Source organism: Anas acuta, chromosome 2 (assembly GCF_963932015.1).
Source record: "Anas acuta chromosome 2, bAnaAcu1.1, whole genome shotgun sequence".
NCBI classification, from domain to species: domain Eukaryota; kingdom Metazoa; phylum Chordata; class Aves; order Anseriformes; family Anatidae; genus Anas; species Anas acuta.
This window is the reverse complement of record NC_088980.1, coordinates 24455029-24467250: the sequence shown is the minus strand read 5'-3', so window position 1 is coordinate 24467250 and position 12222 is coordinate 24455029. Positions and strand designations below refer to the sequence as shown.

The 12222-nt window shown below is 34.0% G+C and overlaps 1 protein-coding gene across 7 annotated transcripts in view; it reads right to left on the bottom strand.

The window, feature by feature from the left end:
- AKAP9 (A-kinase anchoring protein 9) overlaps positions 1-12222 on the bottom strand; it is a 116373-nt gene that overhangs the window by 68368 nt on the left and 35783 nt on the right. For 4 of the 7 annotated variants that reach the window (XM_068673931.1, XM_068673926.1, XM_068673928.1 and 1 more), the window contains exons 4-9: positions 9309-9362; positions 8746-8916; positions 6102-6257; positions 5108-5305; positions 1915-4365; positions 182-395 (exon numbers count right to left, since the gene is read on the bottom strand). In XM_068673931.1, coding sequence (XP_068530032.1) covers positions 182-395; positions 1915-4365; positions 5108-5305; positions 6102-6257; positions 8746-8916; positions 9309-9362 — 3244 coding nt within the window. The remainder of the gene's footprint in view (positions 1-181; positions 396-1914; positions 4366-5107; positions 5306-6101; positions 6258-8745; positions 8917-9308; positions 9363-12222) is intronic. The other 3 variants (XM_068673929.1, XM_068673934.1, XM_068673932.1) reach the window with 2 other exon arrangements.

Genomic DNA, 12222 nt, shown 5'->3' with positions numbered 1-12222 from the left:
TAGGGAAATAATTTGGCACAAAACCACTTCAAAATATTCTATAAAAATAATTTGTCGTACAACTCCATACACTTCTCCCCAGATGCTTTTTTTTTTTTTTCCTATTTCAGTGCTTTTTTTTCTATTAAAGATACTGTTTTTCATACCAAGAGCTTTTCTCCTGTAATTTTGGTCAAGTTACCTGCTTGCTGAATTTTCAAGGCCTGCAGCTCCAGCTGATGCATTTTTTTAAGATCATTCATCTCTTGTAGATGACTATGTACAAGCTCCTCTTTAAGACTGCAAAGTGCACTCTCTTTTTCTGCTTTCAGGTACTCACGAACTTGATCTACATGAGCTGAATAAACCAGGGACAGGCAAATGCGCTGTGCTTCCATTTGTAGCTGTAAATCAGTCTTTGAATAAAACCAGACATTTTACAAAGAGTAAGAAACAAGAAAACAAGAAATGTCCAGTCTCTGTGAATTTCAGGAATTAATACTTAATATGTTGAATGGAATGCTGCATATATGTTATATGTTAAATAAAAGTTTAAATATACACATTTTATAAACTTGAATCATAACAAAATAGTAAGACACTTCTTTAACTTAAAATGAAATAAACAATGACTAAATGACAAAACACAATATTCTTCAGTTTCTGCCTTGGGAAAAGCAGCTGCAAACACAATGACCTTTAAACATTGCACTTAATATTGAGAACACACATCCTCACAGTTACCATATGGTTGGGAATTTGAATGCTTCAGATCATTTCAGTGCAGATTATGTTCTATGGAGTCATTACAGCAAATCATATTTGCAAACTATTTTTGTCTTGTGAGGCACCTTATTTTCAGGTGTGGATAGGTGTCAAAGAAGACACTGTCTGCTTACTGATTTCCAATGAAACTTCACGGAAGAGAGGCGTCTTAAATAGCATACACATCAAATAGACCAGAATTTTCTCAATCTATCTGTGGACATGGGCAGATTTAACAAACAAACAAACAAAAACAAAAAACAAAACAAAACAATTAAAGAAATAACTGAACTAAGTAGACCCTGCTTTGAGTAGGGTTTGGACCAGATAACCTCCAGATGTCTCTTCCAAATTACATTATTCTGTGACTCAAAAGAAGCCTTGAGTTTCTGAAAAATAGCTCCTGCTATTATGGATACTGGTGATGCTAATTGCCTTGGGAAACAAATTTCCAAATAACTTAAACTGCTTCAGCAAGACTGACTACCAGTGCTTGAAGATTAAAAACAGATATCACACAGAAAACGTGGCCTTATATTTGTTGAATTCTCAGCTGACTGAGGACCAGAGTACTTTGACTTAACTGAATAACAAACTTCCGATCATTTAAGACCTTCTTCCCATGTCCTTTAGAAATCTGTATCTCTTCTTACACTCACATCCAAAAAGTGACAACCACACATACACAAAAGCTTTGATAGTGGAATATTAGTATTTCATGAGTTTGATAAAAGATGACTGAAGAAGTCAAGAGTCTCATTCTCTCCTTATACTGTTTACCTGAGAACTTACAGTACTGAAAAGCTAATCCCAGATGAAACAACGTGTCCTGCATAAATTTTCATCTCAAGAAATTAAACTGTATGTTATGTCAAAAGATGAAGTGCTCTAGATGTCTTCTCCTCCTTACTTTTTTTGTTTTGTTTTGTTGATTTAATTAAGTGTAAACGAAGGTTATTTCTTTCATTGAAAAACAGCATCCTTATACATGTTGACTATGGTTACAAGGTCTGGTCATTCATGCAATCACTTTCAACCATTGGCTACTTTACGCCACACACCCATCACAATACAAATGTACTTTCAAGCAGCTAAAAGGAAAAATATGAGACAAATCTCCAAGGGCAAGCTCCTAGAAATTTTTGTAGGCTACAATTTTATGTAACATACCTGTTCTGATTTTAATGTATTCACTTGCTGCTGAAGATTGTTATTTTCACTCTGTGTATTTTCACTGGATATTAACGATGTTTCATCGTGCAGCCTGTCTGGCATCTCATGCAAATGTTCTACAAGAGGTGGCTGTTCTGGTTTCAACATTTGCTGAATTTCCTTTCCTTTTGTTACCTGATGACTGGCATCTTTACCTGAACCCAGATTTTCTCCTACATTTATTCCTTCATTGACTTTGTTGCTGGGACCAGATGTTTTACTTCTATTCTCAGATGCTGGAGTAGCAGTCTTTACAGCTTTTCCTTTAAAGCATTTTGTTTTAGGTCTAGTACTACTAATACTTGCTCTCTGAGCGTGGCTAATTCTAACTTCTAGTTCTTTACATTTTGCTAGAACTTGTTCTTTCTCATCTTTTAAGGATTTAACTTTTTCATTTAAACAACAAATTTCACTGTGCTTTGACTTTAACTGTTCTGAAAGATCAGAAAGTCTCAGGGATAATTCCAGTTTCTCACGTTGGGTAACCTCAAGCTTTTCCATAAGTTCTGTTGCATCTTTCTCAACAACTTCTCCAGCCTCAAGTGTGTCTACCCTGGACACCTTTTCTTTACTCCCTTCAAAACCAGCAGTTCTAGTTTTAAATACAAGTGGTTTATTGCTTTGCAAGTGCTGAAGTTCTTCACTTAAAGCTTTGAGTTTGACTTTATATTCAGCTTCCTGCTTAGTCTTGTTCTCTTCTAACTCAGTTTTTGCCTTCAGAAGACTTGCACACTCTTTCTGCAGCTTTTTATAATTAGCTTCAAGTTCTTTCTCAGTAGACAAAAATGCACTCTTCTGCCTTTCAGTATCCTCCTGGAGTTGACTGTTCTGTTTTTTGAGTTGCTCATTTTCAGCCATCAGGTTTTCTATTCTTTTTTCTACATCCAAATTTTCTGACTTTGAACTAATACTGTCACTAACAATGTTATTTGCTTCAGAGATTACCAACATGTTTTTTAATTTCTCTTCCAGAGTTTTGTTTTCCCCCTGAAGAAGGCTATTTTGTGTTTCAAGTTCTGAACATTTGTTTTGAAGGCTATCTTCTGTCTCCCTCATCTGTTTCTGCATCAATTCAGTTTTAAGCTGCAGCTCTTGAATTTCTTGCTCAAGAGTACCTTTTTCTTTTTCTTCTTGCCTAAGCACTTCAATTTCCTTCTGCAACTCATGAATTTGAAGGGTCATTTCTTCAGATTTAGAATTTACAATAGACTGCTGTAAATCTTTTAATTTTGATATCTCTAATATCAACTGGTTTTGCTTTGTAATTAAGTTGTCCTTTTCAAGCTGCATGACTTCTATCTTTTGACTCATTTCTTTTTGTATACCATCTAACTGCTGTTTATGGTGCATATTCAAGTTATCTTTAAGGCTTTCCATGTTTACCATGTGCTCTTTTTGCAAGTCTTCTTTAAGTCTGGTAAGTTCCTCTTCATGACTAAACAAAAGCTTTGTCCTCAGTCTCTCTAATTCTGCTTCTTGAGACTCTGCCATCCTGTCTAAAACTGCATCCTTCTCCCGTTCAAGCATTTCAAGTTTTATTTTGTAATTTGTGACTTCTGCATCATGTTTTAATTCCAATTCCTTCCTAAATTCAGAGGCAGAAGCCAGCTGAGTTTTTAGATCTTCAATCACAAACTGGTATTTTTCAGCTTCATTCAACCTACATTCCATATCCATTATAGTTTGTTTGGCTCTTTGAACCTGCTCTCTTGAAAAGTTCAGTTCTTGGAAAAGATCGTCAATTTTAGTCTGTTGAAGAGACTTCTCTGCTGAAATTACTTCCATCTGTTGTGACAATTCTTGCTTTATTTTCTCCCTTTCATTATCAGCATCTTGCAACTTCACATTCAATTCATTAATTTTAATATTCATTAAATGCATTTGATCTTTATTAACATTATCATTCAAACACAGACTTGAAGTTTTCTCCAGTTCTACTTTTTGTTGTGAAAGACGCTGTTCAATTTCCATTGCATGTTGCTTAATTAATTCTTGCTTCATTTGGACAATCTGCTGGCCATGCATTTCATCCAGTTCAGCCTGAAGTTGTGCCAGTCTCCTTTGTGTTTCTAATTCCATTCTTTGCACAATGTCAGCCTCAGTCTGGCTGTCCTTATAGCATCGTTTCTGCAGTTCTTCTACAGTTCCCATTAATTGTTTTATTTCATCAGAACATTGTCTTTCTTTCTGTTTGTAGGTGGTAAGTTCTACTCTCATATTACTTATCTCCTGATTCTTTAGTGAAATCTGTTCTTTTAATTCTTCATGTAATTTACTGACATCTGATAATTTTTCCTTAAGCTGAAATGATTTTTTTTCTTCTTCTCCAAGTTTTGCTTCCAGCTCTTCAACTAATGCTTCTTTTTCTTGTAGCCTACTCATATCTTCTCCCTCGCTTTTGTGCTTTTCCTTAAAAATAAGCAAAAACGTTTTTATTTTCAGTTCATTTCCTGAACATATTAGAACATTTATACACTTAGCTATTTAAACACAATGACTTTCATAGGATAATGATCATTTATAAAAACTAAGTAAGTTATTTCTTGCCCTCTTTTGGAGGTTTTCTGCACATTTGGGATATATGACTTCTCCCCATTGCCCTCCAAAGGAGAGAAAAAATCAAAACAAAGATTATTTCCTTTTTTTCTAGTTGTGCTCTGATATTTCAGAAGATATTTGGCACCATCTGCTGAAAACTTTGTCTTTTGTCACTTTTAATGACTTTTTTGTTATTATTATTATTTTAAGCTACTTCTAAGAAGTCTACCATTATGGACAATACAAAATGTACATGAAGAAATTCTTTCCTCAGGACCGAAAAGATTGTTCAAGCAGGTTATTTTTTTTTTCTAATAAAATGATATCACTTTATAAAGACTTTCTTATTCTCAGTATAGTTTAATCAATTTAAAATATTTCTGCAATTTTAAAAAAACGATTAATAATATTGAAATAAGCAACTCAGCTCTAAATTATATGCATATTATTTGTTAGTCAACAGATTTGTTCTTACACACATTTAAAAATTCTGTATGCATTACATGTAGCACACTCATAATCCATGCTCTCTTTGAGCCTTATATTTCAAAGGAACTACAAAACCATAAAAAAAAGCAATAACAAAAGAGATCTTTTCTAATAAGGAACATACCATTTCATACGTTTTGATTTTGTCATGAAGATGTGCAATCTGCACTTGAAATTCTTCATTCTTCTTCTGGTAATTCTTCAGCAGACATTCTTGTTCTTCTAGCTGTTGCTGATGTGAAAGTATCTGTTGCTTGGCTTGCAATAAATCAGCAGCTGTGCAACTATGGCTGGTGTTCCTTAGGGCTTCACTTGCCTGTAACTTGCATGTTAAAAACAAAACAAACAAAAGAAAAACAACAACAAAAATGTATCAAGTGTTTCAGAAACAGCTTGCGCTACAGAAAGAGACAGCTATGGTCTTCAATTTTATGTTCCACTTCACAAGCACAAACAATTACAAAATTTTATAACTTCTTTCAGGAGGAACTGGAATATTGCTGTTTTGTTGGAAGACCACTAAACAAAGAATATTTAAAATTAAATTGTTTTATGGTGAGCTAGTACAGTACAGCAGTGTCTCAGAAAAATCTCTAGATAGTAAGATGAACTAGTTGTAATTACTGGTTCCCAAATCCAATTTTAATTAATTAGCTAGGTAATCAAGAACACCACAAGAGGCAAATTTTATCCAAAAACACAGGGCTGAAGTGTGAAATGGTGGCCCAGCAAACTGATGACTCGCTGTTTTGATTGGAAATGTAACTGGATTTCAGCCCAAAGTTTTGAGAACTGTAATTACTTGAGTGTTTTTCCCCCTAAGATAATTGCCATCATCCAGTATTTATCAGCAGCTATCACTACACATTAGGAAAGAAAACAGACTAATCTCTATTGTTTTATAGTGAATTAGTACAATAAACCAGCTACTATAATGATAACTGTAGGACTGTTAAATTGACTGCAGATAATATGCAGGTCCCTATACCAAGGGACCAACTCTTAAAAAACGCAAAAGCATAAAATTCTTTATTTCTTCAGGAAGTAACTATTTACAGACCCTCCAAAGTGACATGAGTTTTCAAACCCAAATAAGCATTGTTAGCGCTGTAACTTACATGCTGAAACTGAATTTGCAGTTTTTGGCTTTGTTCTGTAAGCTCCAAAAACTCCCTCATAGTTTCATCCTTTTCTTTCCGTGCTTGCTGTAGGTTAGTAGTGAGCTGAGTGATAATATCATCTCTTTTTTTGATAGCAGCTTCAAATTCTTGCAGCTACAAAAAATAAAATTTAAATGATTAATACACATCAAAGCCACAGACAGAAAAAATACTAACTTGTTCTAGTTAAACAGGAATATATGTTCCCTAGCATCTCTTAAAAAGATGAACAGACATACTGGAAAATTCATTTTCACTAACTCTTATTTGTAAGCATTTTAGTAACATTTTTTGTCTTCATACAACAGTGTACAAGTTCTCCATAAATATACTTATCGAAAAAAAAAGGACAAAAAAAATTGGAACTTTTAAGAAGATTAATTACTTAATTAAATATAGAATTTGCTTTTAAAGAGTGTGGCCATGTAAACCATACCATCATAATAGAAATCAGGATACCTAATTATAAAGCATCATCAATTTTGTCCAACTATTCTTGTCCACACATTTTTCACACAATAAATGCAAGTTACATCACCTGTCACAAAGTGCAATAAATTGCATTGATTATATTAAAGGTATATAATAGACACTATGTGGTAACTTACATTGCAGACCTTATTCATAACTACATGAAAAATCAGCTCAGGTTGCAAAACTAATGCAATGTATTTCATAGGTTCATCTTCTATAATTTATGACGATAAAAAAAATGATAAAAGGACAGAAAAAAAAATCCTTTGCAGTGTTTTTGTTTTGTTTTTCTGTAAGATAACATTAGCCAGAAATCCTATAATACTAATTGGGTCCATATGCATGTGCAAATACATAAAATCGATACGTTATTCACTTTAAAGTCACTTTGTTGATTGGAACTCATTCAAAGCTAGTACATGCTTCACCTCTACACACTGGACATTTCTAAAACCATCAGTCACCTTCTGTAACTGTTTTGTTTACTATGCTCTCAAAAAGAAGTTTCTCCAGGTTACATGCTGATTACTGAAGTAAAATTATAGTGCTTTCAGAAAAAGACTACTGATTTAGAGGATAGGGACATTATTCAGTGGGACACAAAAAACAAGAGGCCCTTAAACACACCAACCTGGGCAAAGAATTTGAGGAAATTCTTTAAAGCTCTTTTCAGAACTTTAAAACTTACTTTAAAAAGTTCTGTTGAGAACATTTTTGTGTCAAAATATGGATCTAGTGGAAATACTAGATGCTTGTTATAACAAAGAAAATAAGGAACAGACCAGACACTTGTGTCATATTTTTCCTTTTGCGTTTGTTCAACGAGATTGAGTAAATTTATCTGTTCAAATCCACACACTTTTGTGTTACTTCTCAACTTTTTTACTCAACCTTTTTCTTTAACAAACAGGCAGAAGTACCACACACAACACATCTGCTGTATCCCCTGTTTTTACAATTCTTTCTTCTTGTGAAAAATAAGCTGTATGCATTCCTCAGATGAGATAATATGCACTGTACCATTATCATAAAGATATGCTGCAGCTAAAATGTATTTTAAGTATTACTGTACTGCAGCATGTTTTAATAGATTTTGATTTATTTTTAAAATATTAATCATAGTCATTTAAAAATGCAAACACTTTCACTTTAAACAGTAGTCACTGCTTGAAAATAAAATTATATTATGTTCTTTATGATATGACTATTATATTTAGCACAATGGACATAAGTCACAGCAATTAGAAGATAAACTTGTCTTAAAGTGCAACACCAGAGATTCACCAACAGACAAAGCAATGATAAACCATCTCCCTCCAAGGCAACCACTCGTAGATCACTGGTAGTGGAAAACATAACATCCATTTTCACAGATAAAGTACAAATGGAAAAAGCAAAGAATTATAACTGTGCAGTAACAATGAAGGTGAAAATGACTGAATTTTAAAACAATTTTCATATTCTTTAGCTCTTTGCAAAACAAAGAAAAGCATACAGTGACATGGCCTGTACCCAAATTAAAAGAAAGAGACAAGTGAGATGTAGCGCTTGCTCAAACTAACTTTACAATCTAACTTTATATTTGAATTATATTTTTAAATTAAGAAATATTTTGCTGTAATCCCTAATTATTATAATCCCAAATTATAATCCTGGCTCAGTTGCCTTGTATTTCAGACCGTGAAATATCAGTGAATTTTAGGTATACAGATACCTTTCTGGTTTGAGGCCCAACTTAGTAATATCATTTCTTAAGAAGTAAAACCTGATTTTTTTTTTTGATCTTCGAGGAACAAGAAGGTATAAAAGAAATGCAGTCTTTGCACAACTAAAGAAGAATTAGGACTTTTCTTGAAGAAAACCGTCTCTCCATTCCTGATATGAAGAAAGTCACTGCAAAGAACACTGAAACTTTACTAACAAAATAGAGAAAAAGGACACATGATGGAAATGCCATTCAAAGAAACAGAGCGCGTGGTATGTGATTAAAAGAAATTACGTATAATTCCATATAACATGCTAACTGCATTCTGAACAACTGTAATTAAAGGTGAACTCTTTCAGGTGATACTCTGCATTTTTGCATGTAACCAAGTAGTAAGTAGAAAGCAACATAAGGTAATTATACCTGTTGCAATCCTTCTGTACCATATGCTGCCCTCATTTCTTCTAGCTCTCTGTTTAGTTCTTCAATCTCTTGTTGTTTCCCAGCCAATTCATTCACCATCACCTCTAGTTGCATCTCAGAGTGTTGCATTCCATGTTCTGAACAAAGCTCTCCAACTCCAAATTCTTCTTCCTAAATCAATCCAAGTTCCTTAACATGCCATTCTTATGCTTTATCAAGATAAGTAAACTCAAATATCAAATTCTGTATCAAATGCCACCTTAGAACATTAACGTATTGAGGATCTTATTACCATGGTAACCTCTTTTGTTAGTATAATTCACACCTCAAAACACTGACATAAAGCATTTCTGCAAGTCTTGCCTTATAATATTAGCCTTAATACAAGCAGTGAGACATTTTTTATTTTATCTTTAAACTGCATTTATATATCAAGCAATGCAGATACAGAGCACAGCATGCAAAACAAAGTATTAGTCAACAGCACAGCTTTTGTTTGAACAAATTGTTTGAGGTTTTTAGTATTCATTATTAGTATTACAATTCAATTTGCAATACTGTACCCTGATTAAGTCTGCAGGTATAGCTGTTCTTGTCACAAAACTGCAACCATTTACCTGTATAAAGACAATTTCTAAATACATTATTATTTGAAATAAACCTTGATTTCTATTTTTGATTTGTTTGAAATCTTTGATTCCTGCAGACACACATAAATCCTTATGCCACAAAAAATTATTTCATTTGAAATACAAAATAGCATTTTATTAAATAAACTGCGTCTAACTCTGCACAGGTAACAGATAAACCCCACAAATTACAAAAATAGATATTATTATCTAAAACCAAAAAACATATTAGAAATGTAATCATCTGGAGAAAACAAAGGAATTCAGATCTAAAGGTCAATGCAAAGCTTTACACAGTAAATTATTAAAATGCAGTAATACTCCATTTTAAATTATGTTTAATATTTCTATAGATTACTAAACATAGTCATTTCCAAAAGATATATATACACCCCAAGATCTACTATTTCTAAAAATATTCAGTATCTCTATAGTAGATGATAGACTGATGTTCACAATCTGGAGGAATTTCTTATGATTAAAAAGGAGCAGAAGATATCCATTTAACATAAGACATTTGAAAATTTTCTCTTTCACTCACCTAATGCTGCAACCCCTGTCAGCTTCCAGGAGAATTTTGGTTCTACAGACCATACAAACCAATAATAATGTATTTCCAAAAGGTAAGCATGCGCCAAAGTTATAGGTTAAAAATAAAATAATATTTTTTAAAAAACTGAGATAAAAAGAACATACTATGTATTTGTGCGAAATCATAAGACAGACATACAGGCTTTTAAACCAACAGACAAATGTTTTAAAATGAGAAAGCAAGAAGAGCTGTATTTCCTCTCAGAGCTCTTTATCAAATGAGCCTGAAACAAAAATAATAGTACTAGAGGTGGAAAGGTATCGTATCAGATTCAAATACCGTGTTTACATCAAAAAAGCAACTATATAGCTCTGATATCTGCTATAGTAAAGATTGGGGGTTCTTTACACAAAACTATAATGTCTGAGCAAATCAGTAAGTTACTCGACACAGAATCATACTGTTATAAATGGGATCAATATAGTTATCAGGTTTTGAATAATCTTGCATCAGACATGAATTGGCAGAGCTGACATACTGCCACTTCAACTCCTGACTTCCTCACTGAAAAGGAAGACGCCACAGAGAGATTACTACCTTATTTCAGAAAGAATAAATAAAATTGCAGCAAACATCAGCCCAGGCAGCTCACAGAGGCACTGCACATCATTTGTGTATCACCAGATGTTTGCTCTGCATTCCGCCATACAAGTGTCTACACAGAGCATAGCACCAGTGTCTATTTTCTGGCTCACGTCCCAGATTAATAACCCTACTAGTTTAATAGAAGCTATTATGAAATAATGATTTTCCTTCTGTTTAACTGTTATTTTATTTAGGCTTAATTACTAAAGATGTAGTGCTATGATTCTTGTGAACTGCCACACAGGGCACCCTTCTCTTCCTATGGATCCTTTCAGTGTGGAACAACCCATAACTCTTTGATGCTTTATAACAAGAGCTGCAAGGACACACATAAAAGCCTCATCTCTTTAGATGTTCCAGACTCTTTAGCAGCTGAGACTTCTACAAAAAGATTTTATAAAATGGATTTTGGCATACACGTTCCAAACAACTGCCTGGAACTTTGGAAATACCCCTTGCTTAAACAGAAGCCTAGCTCTTAGGTATCACAGAAGTGAACCATATCAGCATCTCAGCCCATTCTGTTTCTCATCCCATACCTTCTCCTTTCAAATGTCTTATGCCTTCTTGCAAAGTGCAAGTTGAAACATGACAAGAAAACAATCTGCACCATAATCCATCAGAAAATCACAATGCCAGAATGCTCTCCTGACAGCAGCCATGTGAACAACCTGGCAACGTGAGGCAGGACAGAAATCCTGCTGCCTCAGACCAGATCGATTGTTGTGGCTGGATATTAGTTTCAAAAATCTCACTCCAAAATTATTTTTTTCTCTCAGCTGCAGACTGTAGTCCAGATACCAACTTTAGTGTTAAAGACATGAGCCAACAGGCATGAGGCCTACTGGACTCGTGTGGCATCTCCTGGGCCCAGTGGTTTACCTGTACAGAGCTCTTCTGCAGGCCCATACTATTGATGTAGAGTATTATTATTTCTTCTTTTAAAGCTTTGCAATTCACCTTTAACACTGAAATTGCCTTATGCCTTGATGTTTTATGATGTGCTTAGTTATTTACCCCAGCATACAATTAAACATTTAAAGAAGCAATCAAACTACATAAGATAAGATAACGGAAGATTGGGAGCAAGGAGTAACAAACACTGTGAATATAACTGCATAATCAATTAACCACAAAGCAAGAAAAAATGCAATTTTACAGCACATTAGCTACTCAGGAGCAACTGTTTGGGTGAATATAAGACATGAAACCAGCGACGGTTATGGAAGTCCATCAAAGTATGCTCTAACTGTCTTGAGTTTTCTTCCTTGCTTGTATTTTCAAAATAATTCACATAGTATTTGCTATTATAATAATATATAAAATACAATTTGTAATGTATTGGCTAAAAACAAAGGTATATTCTACACCGTATCAGTAATACATATGCTTAGCAAGTGAAGGCAAGCTTCCTCCACAAAAATACAAGAGAAAACCAACTTTCACCACTAAGCAAGGCAGCAATTTATGACAACTGCCACCAGAGGTCAGGATTAAATTCAAGAAAACACTGCATTTTACTACAGGTTCATCACCCTCTCCCTTCCCCTCCGTGCTCCTCAGACCTTGGAATACTTGAAACTGTACCTCAGAAAGACTGGGCAGTTACACATAACATACTGTTACTGCTATCATTGATGTCAGTACTATAGAGACTTCTCTTTATGGATT